Source organism: Lonchura striata, chromosome 10 (assembly GCF_046129695.1).
Source record: "Lonchura striata isolate bLonStr1 chromosome 10, bLonStr1.mat, whole genome shotgun sequence".
Taxonomy (NCBI): Eukaryota; Metazoa; Chordata; class Aves; order Passeriformes; family Estrildidae; genus Lonchura; species Lonchura striata.
Genome location: NC_134612.1, coordinates 21,762,447 through 21,777,618, shown reverse-complemented (window position 1 = coordinate 21,777,618; position 15,172 = coordinate 21,762,447). Strand labels below are relative to the sequence as shown.

General features: G+C 36.9%; 1 protein-coding gene across 6 annotated transcripts in view; it reads left to right on the top strand.

The window, feature by feature from the left end:
- Positions 1-14,906, top strand: part of NLGN1 (neuroligin 1) — a 299,759-nt gene extending 284,853 nt beyond the window's left edge. For 3 of the 6 annotated variants that reach the window (XM_077785735.1, XM_077785733.1, XM_077785731.1), the window contains 3 exons: positions 3,780-3,965; positions 8,884-9,673; positions 10,646-14,906. In XM_077785735.1, the coding sequence (XP_077641861.1) occupies positions 3,780-3,965; positions 8,884-9,673; positions 10,646-11,468 (1,799 nt within the window). In that variant the 3' untranslated portion in view covers positions 11,469-14,906. Of the gene's footprint in view, positions 1-3,779; positions 3,993-8,883; positions 9,674-10,645 lie in introns of all 6 variants that reach the window. The other 3 variants (XM_077785734.1, XM_077785732.1, XM_077785730.1) reach the window with 1 other exon arrangement.
- Positions 14,907-15,172: the final 266 nt, after the last annotated feature.

Sequence of the window (15,172 nt, the reverse complement as noted above, 5' to 3'; positions counted from 1 at the left end):
TAACTGAAATAAGGAATAATTTACTTCCCTCTTTTTACAAGAGCAAAAGGTGGCAGAATATGATAGCAGCATTCTTGGTGAGATGACAATCCAAAGATAATAATAAGACAGTATGTGCAGAAAGAGATAATATATTTTAATAGACTAGCTGATACAGTTTAAAAACAGAGAAGCCTTCAGACACACAAGACCTTTACAGCGAGAGCAGATTTCCCTCAGTGACTCAAAATTGCGAGCTTTTAATAGCTAGATGGTGTAATGGTTGTGTCATAGGAATGCACCAAAATGTGTGGTATCTATATCCATTAGACATTGAAAGCTCCTTTTGGGATAAAGACAAAATCTATTGTTCCAATCTCTGCTTTATCTCTGTGATAAATAAGAATAAGTACCTGCACCCACAAGCCAACAGGCTGGGGGTGATGCTGGTGTTAAAGCACTTCCCTCCAGGTGTTTGGTTCCATGCATTTATCTGTATTGAGGCACTCCTCACTAGAAAAGGCAAAAAAAAAATGCAAACTGGAAAGAAAAACATAATCTGTTTTATCAGTCCCATCTCAGATTTCATGACATTCTGAATGCTCCTAAGCCATGCTGATACCACGACGTACAAGAAGAAAAGGCATGAACAGGTGGTGATATTAACAGGCTTCTTACGGTTCTGAAAAATGAGATAGAAATGTTTCATGTCATGAAAGTCAACATCAATCATCATCCATCTTGTGCAGATATGGAAATCAGCCAAGGTGGTTCTTGCTGAGGAGGAGTGAGATATTTCTTTTGCATCAGAGCTGTTGCTCTGGACACAAGTCATAATTTGTTTTATATAGATGAATGAGGAGAATATTGCTAACACACTAACACTGCCTTTTTGTTTTGTTTTGGTTTGGTTTTTTTTTTTTGTTTTTGTTTGTTTTTTTTTTTTTTATTTTTTAACAAACAGAAAGCTCCCCCTCCTGGCACATTCCCTGAACTGAATGCAGGGTTCCTGACATCTTTTAGCAACAGGAGATTCATGAAGATTCTTTAAAAGTAGTGTATCTATAGTCTCCCAAGGATTTCTCATTTCCCCATCCAGCTATGGGACTTGATATGAACTGATCTGACACCAGGGGTTTGCCCTAAGGCTTTGTTTATAATTTTAACCTGTTGCTTTTCCAGGCAAAGACTTATGGTTGCATATTATACAGAGTAAAAAAATAACTGTTTCACAAAGTTCGAGTGTTCACATTTGTGTTCCTTCAGAGTGATCTATGTATCTCAGTTATAACTCCACCATCTAATTTCCTAATAAATGCCTTGGAATAATTTTGAGGAATCTCTTGGATCTCTTTGAGGCTGCATCTCAGGTGAGAGCAGATCCTGACCAGGGAATCTGAAAGCCGGGGAAAGCAAAAAAGCAAAGAGGGACGTGTTTATGTCACAGTTTTGGCAACTGCTGTAACTACTCTCATCTCATTGCTGCCTGTGCTCGGGGACTGCCAGTCCTAATCCCTTGAATCAGTGCAGTCACTTATGTGCTTCATGTGATGAACTGATTTGTCACTGAATTTCCACAGCCATACACTTAAGCAAAGAAAGGGGAAGGCTTTCCCAGCATGTACAGCCACAGGATCCTGTAGTTCCCACAAAATCCTACATTTTAATTTTGTTACAGTCCCTGGTCCCATCCCTCAGCTCCAAGCAGGCTGACAAAGGCAGTGACACTGCTTAGGGAGCTTTCATTAGATTTGCCATCATATTCAAAGACATCATCTCTCCATGTCCTTAAAAATTATTTGTGGGGAACAACATTTTACTGGAGCATGAGGCCAAGAATGAATGTCCCTGTGCAGGCAGGATTGTGCTGGGGCCATGTTTTCACATAGCCATGCACACCAACCCCCTGGTCACACAGAGCAAAGTGAAGGAGTGTGGAGCAAAATAACATCATAACAATCTCAACTCAGTAATATTAAAATGAGAATGAATGAATGGATTTTAACTATGTCTTCCTTTCTAGGCTTCTTCTGAATATCAAGGGGGTATTTTTTTCTGTGGCAGTGGTGCTACTTTGGTTTTTGTGCAGTTAGATGATAAATATGGCAGGTTTCAGTTGTAGAAGAGTGGTTATTTTAAAGTCTAGCATAGAGTAACAATTCACTACAGATACAATGAATGAAGGATGTCTATTAGACTTGGTACATTAGGTCTAGAAGTGGGAGAATTGCTGGCCTGGCACCTTATGCCACTTTCCTCTTCCTTCTCTGTGGTTACAAAAATCAGGATTGACCTACACAAACAAAGCTGCTCGCCCTAAACAGAGCAGAGCTCAGCTGCTGAGGCAGTGAGGCCAACGAGCTTTCAGTGCCATTTACAGCAAAAAAGGGCTTTAGTTTAAATGTCTCTACACAGAGGGCAGAACAGCAAATGCAAGCTTGCCATTTGAAGCCAAATCAGAGTAATAATAAAGTAGCAAATGACACGTTCATTATAAGTACACACATGCACCTATCTGTATTCTTGTTAAATCCTTGCTGTATAGATATATATACACATCTTCTTAGAAATGTCTTAAAAGCTGCTTTTATTGTCATAATGAAAGAGTAGGACTCCTTTGAGAGTCATTTGTCTGCAAAACTACTGTAAACTTCCTTTGAGTAGGCTGTCTGCACTCAAGAGAGTTGAATCAGTAGAACTTTGACGAGACTAGAAGACCCACTGATATCTAATTAATGTGGAAATAATGGTTGTAATCATTGCATTTCTCTACAAAGCATGTACTGAAAAGCAGTTACACGATTTAGTGAGCATCAAATCAGTTTGATATGCAAATGGAGGTATGGACTACTTCATAATGCTGGTAGTATTTAAACATTTGTTTATTAAGCTGAGAAAATTCAAAATGTCAACAAATGGGGTCCAAAAGCGATGCCTTTTATCAAGAGAGACTTTGTTCAGAGTTTTTGCTGTACATCTTTTAGAGTCAGTAGGCTCTAATGACAAGAGTAACTGCAATGCTAAATGTGAAGGGACTGCTGGGAGTAAAGTGTGGAACAGTTGTTCCAGCACCTGACACATTCCAACATTTTTCCTCCAGGAATAAAAGGGAGCAGTTCTAGTGCTCTCCAGATTACTCCTGAGCTCCTACCTTTTGTGCTGTTAAGAGGTCATGGAGGCATTGACTTTATCCATTTAATGTAGATTCAATTAACTCAGGTTAATGACTGTGGGATGGAGCTCAGGGAGCTAAGAAGTGCTCCCATTGTTCAGCCCAGCTTATCCTGTGACATAAGCTGCTTTTCTCGGGGGAGAAAAAAGTAAAAGACAATGAGTTGCCAGGACAGGGTCAGAGTCTACAGGGAAGTGTAATCATTGCATCTCAGGCACATGCAAAGCTCCTGGCATCATCCAAGTACAGAAAAGCAACACAGAGTTGATCAAATAATGTACAGAACAACTGCATCTTATCTGTTTTCTAAACTTTTACTCTTAAACTCAGTACAATCAACAAAAAGTCCTTGGGAGTAATAAGTTGTGATCTGTTCAGATTTAGATGAGTATTTTCCTGGGATGTGTCTTCATCTTTCCTACATATATTTATCATGGCCCAAAGAGTACATATCAAATATATTTTATTTCAGGAGAAGTGCAAAATTACAAATTGTTCCGAGGGACTATGGAAAAGTATGTAGTTGTACGATATTTAATAGCATATACTTCTGAAATCTGGGAAAATTTTAACAGGATCACTCAGACGAACCCTTGCTAACCCCTTCTCTTTTCATTTACTTTGACAGGATTTCTGAGCACTGGGGACCAAGCAGCAAAAGGAAACTATGGCCTCCTTGATCTAATTCAAGCTTTGCGATGGACTAGTGAAAATATTGGGTTCTTTGGTGGTGACCCATTAAGAATTACTGTTTTTGGATCTGGGGCAGGCGGTTCATGCGTCAATCTGTTGACTTTATCCCATTATTCTGAAGGTAACCGTTGGAGCAATTCAACCAAAGGTATTATACAGGTTGCAAATTTTGACAATTTTGGTGTCTGCATGCCACCACCATTAGTACTATGTGATGTTCTGTATATTCTCTTTGTTTCTATGAACTGTTGAGTTCAGCTCAGTATTAAGAAACTTTTTAAAGGCTGTACAAGCCTCCTTCTCCCTCAGCTCTTCTGTGCATGTTTAAATTTTGGGTCACTTTCTTCTTTTTCCTATGGAGCTTTGTAGAAACACTTTATAGCAGACTTCTGAACAGCATTTTCTTGGTGCATCATTTTTGTCTCTTTTCTTTCCTACCTAAGGGTGTCTTTTTTGGAAAATCAGGCAGTCATGCTCACAGTAGATGAGGTCATCTATATTCAGACAGTTGTGAAAGGCGTGTTTAGTTTCTCCTGAGGAGCAGAATTTAAAGAAAATTAAAATGACAGAATTTCTCTTTTCAGGCTAACAGCTGAATTGCTTAAAACTATTGTTTTGTGTGAAGGAAACAAGTAACTAGTTCAGAAATCTTTTGTCTGAAACTGCATGGACTTCACTTGCTGTCATATAATAAAAGAATGGTTGAACGTTTTGCATGCATGATCCAAAATTGTCAAAGCATCCAAATTGCAAATGGATTTCCTTCTATATGTTTTTCCTATTCCATAACTAACACCTTTTCTCTCTAGTTGAGACAGGTGGCAGGGAATTCAAATCATGCTGTTTGAGGCACCAAACTTATTCTTTCTATGATTTTTGCACCACAGTGTCTCTCATTTGCATGGCTATTGCTTATTGATCATGCTACTTTTGTCTAACTGTTCTCACATATTTTTATCTGTATTAGTTTTATCAGGGACACCACACTGTGCCCTGTGCGTATAATCCTCCACTAATTTATATTGCTGTATCTCCATAGGGGACTAATTGGCTGGTCATAAAAACATAATTCTGCTGACATTAAAAGAGATGCATTTCCCCAAAGTCATGTTACAAAGACCACTGAGGTCAATAGAAATGAGAGATTCTTTAGACCATGCCACTATGCTTTTTTAAATGAGAGAAAAATATAACTTCTACAAGAAGAGTCAAGTGGAAAATAAGACTGTGGTCTAAATTTTAGTCTATTTTCACAATTTGATTTTTAGTGTAATCTTTTTTTTTCCCTTCCATAAGTACCTGAACTTACATAGGAGACATTTAAAAGAAGATGCTTGTAAGAACAAGATGTAAGCATTACCTCACTGGACTGTGACCTGAGGGTCTCTATCTTCTTCCATCAGAGTGCTAAAAACCAACTTTCTCATCAAGTATTAACTCCAGATTGAATGAGGACACCTGGTTTATCTTCCCCTAACTCTTGGTGTTAAAATCAATCTTCTTGGAGTAACGTGACATCAGTGCAAAATGCCACATTGACAATATTTGGACAGTTATGTGTTGCCTCTTATCAGCAAATGATAGCCTGTCATACCCCAACACATGGCAGAATTCTGCCAGGACCAGAATCTGTTTGGGGAAAACTGAGGCACTATGTTGCCAACACAACAGATCAAGGCATTTTAGAGGGGCCTGAAGAAGGTTCAGTAGAAGTAAATTTTTGAGGATTTCTTTTAGAAGCAAACACATGCTTTGATGAAATTTGGATTAAACAGAACAACTCACCACACTCCCATGTTATATTTCATTGGAGGTGGTTAGATCTGCTGTTAAAAAAAAAAAAAAAGAAAGACAAATGAAAATATAAATTTGTCATGTTCAAATAAGTAATTTCTTAATATTTCCAAACCCCCTTTTGTTTCATGTTGTTTTACATTCACATATGAGAGGTGAAAAAGGACTTTTTACAAAAGCATGTAGTGATAGGATGAGGGGAAGGGCTTCAAACTGATCGAGGGCAGGGTTAGATCAGATATTATGAAGAAATTCTTCCCTCTGAGGATGATGAGGCCCTGGCACAGCTGCCCAGGAAAGCTGTGGCTGCTCCATCCCTGGGAGTGTCCAGGGCCAGGTTGGATGGGGCTTGGAGCAACCTGGGATAGTGGAAATGTCCCGGGTAGAACGGGATGAGCTTCAAGGTCCCTTCCAACCCAAACCATTCTGGAATTCTGTGATTCTGTGCTTATCAACCAGTCCCTTTCACAAAATATAAATTCAGAAGCTCTCTTTGCCTCTGTCATTTCCCTCTGAAAGATTCCCTTGGCAGCTGGGAGGAAGAATTCAGCGTTTTCAAGGTGGAGCTGTTCACAGCCACCCACCTGCAATTGGGCAGAGCAGCATCTTCACAAAGTGCTCTCAAAATACAGATGAATATATGCAAATTATTATTATTTACTGTGGTGAGACACTGAATAAGGGTCACAAAACAGTGGCCCATTGAACATTTAAATCTTCTTTCCATCGGTCTGAAGCCCATAAGAAGTAATAATAATAATACACATTATCAGATAAAAATGTAGTTCTCCATCCTGTGAGGTACAAATTTCTACCATGAATTCTGCGACAGACGAAAATAATTTTTCATACCGTTCATTTTCCACCAAATGGTTTGAGTGGAGGAATAGCTCTGTCAGCATTCTTCAGCACAAGGAGGGATGTTTAGTTTCATTTCCTCAGATGGTTTTATGGCCAGAGGACTTGACCACTTTTACTTAATCCAGCATCTGATGTTTATGTAGCACTTAGCAAGCCACAGTGTTTGTATCAGCATTTTCTTACATGTAGCTAACACTTTCTGTCCTTGTCCAGACATATTTAATAAAGCAATAAAGTTAGATTTATACAATATGCAAAAAACCCACACACATTATGAATTATCATGAAATACATCTTTGTGAAAATTCAGCTTTGTCATTTAGTTACATTTATTACAATGCATGGATCCTCTGTGGTAATTCTACTGACTTTGAGCTGATTTATACTAGCTCAATATCTGACCTTATAAACATGCAAATATATTTTTAGCTGTTTATAGCTCAAGTTCATTCTCATTTTTACTTATATCTTGCAAGAAAATAATACCTTGGATATGACTTCTCATAAGTTTAAGAAGAGGCCTGAGTTTACACGTTTCAGTTTCTATACCTATCTAATTTGAAGACTTTTCAATTGGGACCTAATATAATGATTTAAATCATTTAATGATTTAAAAATTCCTGAGAAGCTTGTAAAATGTTTCCTGCCAGCAACAGATTCCAACTTATTTTTGAGTGTAGATGGTCTGGTGCTGCAATAGAAGCTGTAAAAACATTTCTCTGATTTGATTTAGAGGCTGGGGAGGTTTTTCATCAATAGAAATATGTTGCTTATCAAAGCAAAAACCATCCTGTGCATAATTGGAATAAATTTCTGAGGTGAGCTGGGTGCCTTGACTCCAGTTCCTCCGGTGGGAGTATCCAGCTATTCATCAAGCACTGGAGCAAAGATTCCTGGTGGAACTGAGTGAGGCCAGGTGTCACTTTCAGTCCCTAAGTAACTCCACCAGAGATGGTGGAATGACTCCAGGTGCCCATCAGCACAAGTAAAACAAGATCTAGACCAAAATATAGAACAAAAAAAATTTTAACACAAAATATGTCTTAAATCAGCATAACATTTGAACACTATAGGCCATTTTCTACTACCCAGAGTGGCCTATAGGAGGTAGGGTCCAGTATAAAATATTTTCCAGTAGTTTATGCAAAAGGTGTGATACTGAAATGAACTTCTGTGAAAACGAAGAAAACCCAAACTCCTCACAAAACAGCAGAAAGACTACCATTACCTAAATATTGTCTAAATACCTATTAAATACAACCTAAATTACCTAAATATAGTTTCTGAAGAATATTTTACACAAGGTTCAGAATTATAATCTCTTCCAGAACCCAAAGTACCCTCCTCAAATGGAGAGGAAAAACGCAAAGGGAGCACAAGAAGTATCAAAACAAGGATGGCATTCTGAGTACATTAAAGCCAATAGCAAAATTGCATTAATTCACTGATTACAAGAGGGTCAGGCTATCATCCACGACATGTTTTAGAAAATCCTTACAGAAGGGAGAGGAAAACATACATTTTAACGTATTTTGTTATTTCTTTGGGTAGAATTCCTGGTCCAGAGTGATAATTAAATTGCAAAAATTCAAGTTAATTGCACTGAAGACTTTGGGATTTACTGCAAGTTTATATGCAGTGCCAGATCATTCTTTCTCCCTTTACTGAATAGCTGAACATATGTTTAAATCTATGAATTACAAAACTAAACAGTGTAAAATACATCATTTCCCTTTTTATGTAAGTGTGATCAATATAAACCTGCCTTAAAAAGCTCCTTACAAGAAAGGATTTTGACTTAGACACTTATAATTTTAATAGCTCCCTGGTACCTTCTTATCTATTACTCCAGAATATATACTTTTGCAGGGATGCACCATTTAAAAGCACTGCACCTTTCAAACCAAGTTTAATCCCAAAGAAAACATTAAAAAGTGCAATAGATTAATTTCACACGTAGTTGTATGCATGCATGCTGCTGATGGCTTGAACAATGCCTAAAACTGCAACCCATTTCAGAGACTTGATGGTTTTTACTCCAAGCTACACTTAATTTTAAGATTTTTTTTAACCTGATAGTGTTGTCCTACATAAGGTAATGCCACTCCTTTTTCTTCCTGAGTTCCTTTCAAAAACCTGTTCCTCAACTGGACTATATTGAGGGAGAATCATTTGCTTCAGCACATACTACATTTATTTTATGCACATTACCTGTAGGTACAACAGCAGTCAGATCTCACCGCCCCGTATATTTAAGTACTATTAAGATTCAGGTATCTCTTCTGTTAAAGTTTTCTATTGTTTCAAAGAACTCCTTTGAATCTTTCAAAGTCTGTGCCTGTTTCAAGGTCGCTTCAGTAGTTTTCAAATATTTCTCCCCACAGGACTTTTTCAAAGAGCAATAGCTCAAAGCGGAACAGCTCTCTCCAGCTGGGCAGTTAGCTTTCAGCCTGCAAAATATGCCAGGATGTTGGCTACAAAAGTTGGTTGCAACATGTCAGACACTGTAGAACTGGTAGAATGTCTACAGAAGAAGCCTTACAGAGAACTTGTCGACCAGGACATCCAACCAGCAAGATACCACATAGCCTTTGGACCAGTAATCGACGGCGACGTGATTCCAGACGACCCGCAGATCTTGATGGAGCAAGGAGAGTTCCTCAACTATGACATCATGCTGGGAGTTAACCAAGGGGAAGGGCTGAAGTTTGTTGAAAATATTGTGGACAGCGAAGATGGCATATCAGCCAGCGATTTTGACTTTGCGGTTTCTAATTTCGTCGATAACTTATATGGATACCCCGAAGGCAAAGATATATTGAGGGAAACGATTAAATTTATGTACACAGACTGGGCAGACCGGCACAACCCCGAGACCAGAAGGAAAACACTGCTGGCTTTGTTTACTGATCACCAGTGGGTTGCACCAGCAGTGGCCACAGCAGATCTTCACTCAAATTTTGGATCGCCTACATACTTCTATGCCTTCTACCATCATTGCCAGACAGATCAGGTACCTGCATGGGCAGATGCAGCCCATGGAGATGAGGTTCCTTATGTACTAGGAATCCCCATGATTGGTCCTACTGAGTTATTTCCTTGTAATTTCTCCAAAAATGATGTCATGCTAAGTGCAGTGGTGATGACGTACTGGACAAACTTTGCAAAAACTGGGTGAGTACCAGATAATGAATGGTCTTGTATGCAAACTTTGCATGGAATGGTGCTTTCCATTTGTTGTCTCCCTTAGGAATTCCTCTGTACTTGTAGGATGAATAAGAGATTAAGAATTGAGTTGGATATTTATGTTTACTGTAATGTCCCTTGGCTCACTTACATGTTTTAGGGAAAAGGGGGAAAAATATCTTTGCAGACTTTCTGCGAGGAAATTTTAAAACATGCACAAAGCAAATTAAAGAAATTCTGCAAAAGTGTAAAACTAAGTATTTAACATATATATAGAGTTAAAAACAGCTACATTAGTACCTGCCTTTACTTCACCACTGATACTTACATCCCATGAGACAGAAAATTACATAAATATTGCATCAAATATAATACAGCTTATTTTAGTCGTATATTTTGTCTTAAAGTCTCACTTCTGACCATAAAATATGTGGCTTTTAACTTGGAAAGTTTTGCCCTCTTCATTAGGTTTGTTTTTTTTCCACTGGAGTTCAAAAACCTTTGTTACATTTGACCACTTATTTTTTATTATGCATTGTACTTAGTTGTGCTCTGCCATGATCCTTCCCCTCTGGAAGGCCACAGATGATTCACAGGAAGAGAAATGCAGAGCTGTATGAACTTTTTGCTGCTAAAAATGACAAGAAAATCTTAATGTTCTCTCACAGACATTTGTTCACATCACCACACACCAGGCAATCTTCCCTCAGCAGCACAAGATTTCAATGTGAGACGCCAACATTTTGGAGAACCAGGGAAGTTGCTGAAGTCTGTGTAAAATAAGGGTTCTTTTGCATAATGCTGTTTCTAATCAATATTATTAAGGCCTCTAATTTTAGGGAATAGCACTCTACTCCATCCAATGGCAGTCTTAAACATTTAGTATAAAATCTTAATTATGTTAATTTTATAATTCCATTTGAAATGCTTTGTAACATTGGAGATATCTTTTTCTTTCAGTGACCCAAATCAACCAGTGCCCCAAGACACAAAATTCATCCACACAAAACCAAATCGTTTTGAAGAAGTAGCATGGACCAGATATTCTCAGAAAGACCAACTGTATCTTCACATTGGATTAAAACCACGAGTTAAAGAACACTATAGGGCCAATAAAGTGAACCTTTGGTTGGAACTGGTACCTCATCTGCACAATCTTAACGACATTTCACAGTATACCTCTACCACAACTAAAGTGCCATCGACTGATAATACTTTCAGACCCACAAGGAAAAATTCTGTTTCAGTTACTTCAGCTTTTCCTACAGCCAAACAAGATGATCCCAAACAGCAGCCAAGCCCATTTTCAGTGGATCAAAGGGACTACTCAACAGAATTGAGCGTTACTATCGCAGTTGGCGCATCTTTGCTGTTCCTGAACATTTTGGCCTTTGCAGCGTTGTACTACAAAAAGGACAAGAGGAGACACGATGTTCACAGGAGATGTAGCCCACAGCGTACCACTACCAATGATCTCACCCATGCACAAGAAGAGGAGATAATGTCCCTCCAAATGAAGCACACTGACTTGGATCATGAATGTGAGTCCATCCATCCACATGAGGTGGTTCTTAGGACCGCCTGTCCCCCAGACTACACGCTAGCTATGAGAAGGTCTCCTGATGATATCCCCTTAATGACACCCAACACCATCACAATGATCCCCAACACTATACCAGGGATTCAGCCCCTACACACATTCAACACATTTACTGGAGGACAGAACAATACTCTGCCCCATCCTCATCCCCACCCCCATTCACACTCAACAACCAGGGTATAGCCAGACAAGATGAAACAAACTTTATTTTTTGATGGATTACAGTAGGTGATATTACTGAAGATTACTTGGCTTTCAACCTACAAGACTCTTACTATTTAAATATGGAGGAATATTATGTGAATATACATATCAAGAACATTTGGGGTTTTGAAAAAAATGAATTGTACATATATCAAATGAACTTAAGAAACAAACAAAACAAAAGAAAAAAGAAACAAAAAACAAAAAACCCAACTGTTTGCAATTGCTTGAAGCAGTTGTCCTGAATGATACTTTTTCATTCACATTCAAGTATTAATTTTTTGAAGATTTAAGTTACATAATGGAATTAGGCATGTGCAACACAAACAGGAAAGAACTATGACTGAAAATTTTAAAAACCTATAAATATGCACAAGGGACACACTAATGGAATGTCAGATAATTTTCACCAATTTTTATTTGGACCTGTTTTCTTGTGTAGACCATATTTACATATTTGAATAAGTACACAAAGCACCAATGCTGTTAAGGCCTTAGAAAGGGGCTCATGCTGAAATCTGCCAGTCAGAGAAGTTTTACAGCCTGGCAGGTACAACATTATCACATAAGTGCTGTCAGTATAAAAGTTGTGGGAATAAAGGAAACTGGATATTTTTAGCACGATGTGCATGATAATTTATATGCTTGGTGGCTGTGCTGCTGATTAAGCCGTAATTAAAATTTTTCTCATCCCATTGGAGTTTTTAATAGAAGCTTTCTCCATCAATTGGCACAACCCAAAGAAGTTTTTTAAAGGGGCAAAAGAATTACAGTAAAATATTTCATGGTAGCTTCTGAAAAAGAAGGGATTGCAACAGTTCTTAAAGGTATTTATGGCATTCTAGGTATACAGTGGTGGACCCTTGCGGATATGAATCCCATACAAAAAAAATTATACTATTAATGGTCTTTTTCCTTTCCACCTAAATAATTTCTGACTTTGAAATAACTATAACTTTAATGGGATCTCCTTTGATGAAGGATTTATAATTTGCTGTGATTTAGTTACAGAGTATTTTGTTCAAACTGATGAGGTGAAGTGTGTCCAAAAATTTAATTGCAATGACATTTTGCCATTTAAAAATGCCCCAGTATTACTGCTCTGATTACACCTTTCAGCTTATTGTTTCAACTCATGTTGCATGTTACAAAGTTTACTTATAATATTTTAATATATTGTTAATTCCCTTTTTGCTATTCATTAGCTTTGTCATTCCAATTAATTCTCTAGACCAGATGGCAAGAGTATAGAAAAAGATGGTATATGAGAATGGGGAGAGAAGCCAACAACTGCAAATTTAAAAATCTGGATATTACATTTGTTTGTGTGATTTGAAGTGAATGTTCCAAAATCATAAGAAATTTTTCATTCCCCTCTTGCTTTCCAGTAATTCTATACCATGGTCCTTTCAAAATGTTTGTATATGTAATCAGATGTACATTTATATAAAAGAAATAATTGAGATGGACTTAAGAGCACATCCCTGATAAATACTTTCTCTCTTACCTGTACTATATTTCTATTAGACTAAAGTTATGTGATTTTTTTTTACATTTTTTCAAATTACTAGCAATTTTGATAGTTTGTAAGATAATGCGAAGAACTTTCTCTGACAAACTAACTGCAGTAACAGAAACATTTCTTTTCAGTTACTCTTTTTCAAGAATGAAAGCTTATTACACACAAAAATTGTATACTACTTGATGGAAAATTACTTTGTATTTCTTGGCCATATTACTGGTCACTGAGTGAAATAAAGATAATCTGGATAACGAATATTATTCCAATGTTAAGAGACCTGATCTTTGCTCATTAAAGAGCTAAAATGTTTATTGCTGTTTTGTCATTTTTTAATGAAGTAATGGTAACTGTCTCAAATAAAGAGTAATATCTTAAGACCAGTCTGGTTTTTGAAGACATGAGGGTGCCTTCTACAACTAATAAAACTGCATATTTATAGGCCAGCCCCACCACAGCTATTTCTTACAGAAATATTGACATTGTGACTGTCATCACATGTAAATCTCCTCCAGAATTCAGGAATGAGTTAAAAATGAAATATCAACACCAAAAAAATTGGCGAGGAACAGGCCAAATTGAAATAAATCTGCAGTATTCCATGACGGGAAAAAAAAATCACCTGGGTTTTATTGGGTGATTGAACTTTTATTGTAAAAGATTGCTGAGAAGTTTAAAGCATGTTTGCTAACATCGAGCACAGACATTAAAAACTAAGCTGAAACCAAAATAAAGTATTGTAATTTTAGTTCTTTTACATACCTATTTAACAAAAAAAAAAAAAAAAAAAAAGAAAAGAAAACCACTTACAAAACCACTTACTTAGTACTTGTTACAGTCCCCAGTTTTAAATTAAGGTTTCTTTGTAGAAGCACAAAAAATAGTCTTCAAAATCCAGGGCGGTCTGTGTGCAATTTCTGCCTGATGTGGTTGTGCTTTTAGACTGTGACCTGCCAATGTAAACCAATAAAAAGAATTGTCTGCCATCTGATAATTATTGTTTAATAAGAAGATTGTATTTTGCTATGTTGATGAAACAAAACAAAAAAAACACAAAAATATTGATGGCCATAAAACAAGATATTAATGAAATATGATTTTATGTGCTTTTCTTAACTTTATCAAAACCAAAATAACTTTCTACTATAGTTTCTTTGTGGCCATATATCTATATATCTCTATATATACAGTATCTGGTAATTGTTTACTTTTATTAGTTACAAAATAAATGATTTAGGTAAACCAAGCATGACACTACACTTTATTTCTGTCAGCCAATAGTATTTAAAATGTGAACGATGAAGGCAACAACACAAATTTTGTCACTACTGTTTGGGAAAAGAAAAAAGTCCATTCCTGTGATGCAGATACTGTGAATGATATTTTAGTGGCTACTTTATACTGACATTACAGCAGCTGGCTTTCCAAAAGTAAGATGGTGTCCCACGTTTTAACACAACATTGAGAAAGAGCAATTGGTGTTTTAAAGCTGAAATGAAAAGATAAGAAATGGTTTTGAAATATCTTCATGTGCTTCATGGAATATAAGTTTGTTATTTTCAAAATATTTTATCTATTTGATTTGTTTTTCATGGTAGCATACACAAAAGCAAAATTGAGTGTGATATTTAATTTCTTGTATCATCCTTGGACCAGATTTACAATAAAATTAGGGTATCAGTCAGTCTTTGGAAGTTCAGTAAAAATATAAAGAGCCTGCATTTATTGATTTCACACTTTTGTAAATATGTTTGCAGACCTTTTTAAGAAAATGTATTCTACCATTTTGAGAAAAAAAATAACAATGGAATCATTGTCTCGTTTATCTATTAAAATTACAGGCAATATAATGTGCTGTGCTGACATTTCTAGGAGAAATAAAACCGATAAAAACCGCATTTTGCTCAATGGTATCTCAGTTTTACGTGGTATTCTCCACCCACGGAAGATTTCCAAGGCATGGATGAACTTCCTGGATAAAATCCTCCGTAGGAAAATGTAGTTGTTATTTTTGTTGTCTGTACTAAACATGTGTCACAAGTCTTTAATTATTGGATGTTTTTGTTACTCACACACCCTGAAAACTGGATGATTAGAGGTCTAACAAATAAACATGTTGCAGTTTTAAAGACAGCACTGCACAGAAGATGCTGGAATTTCTGTT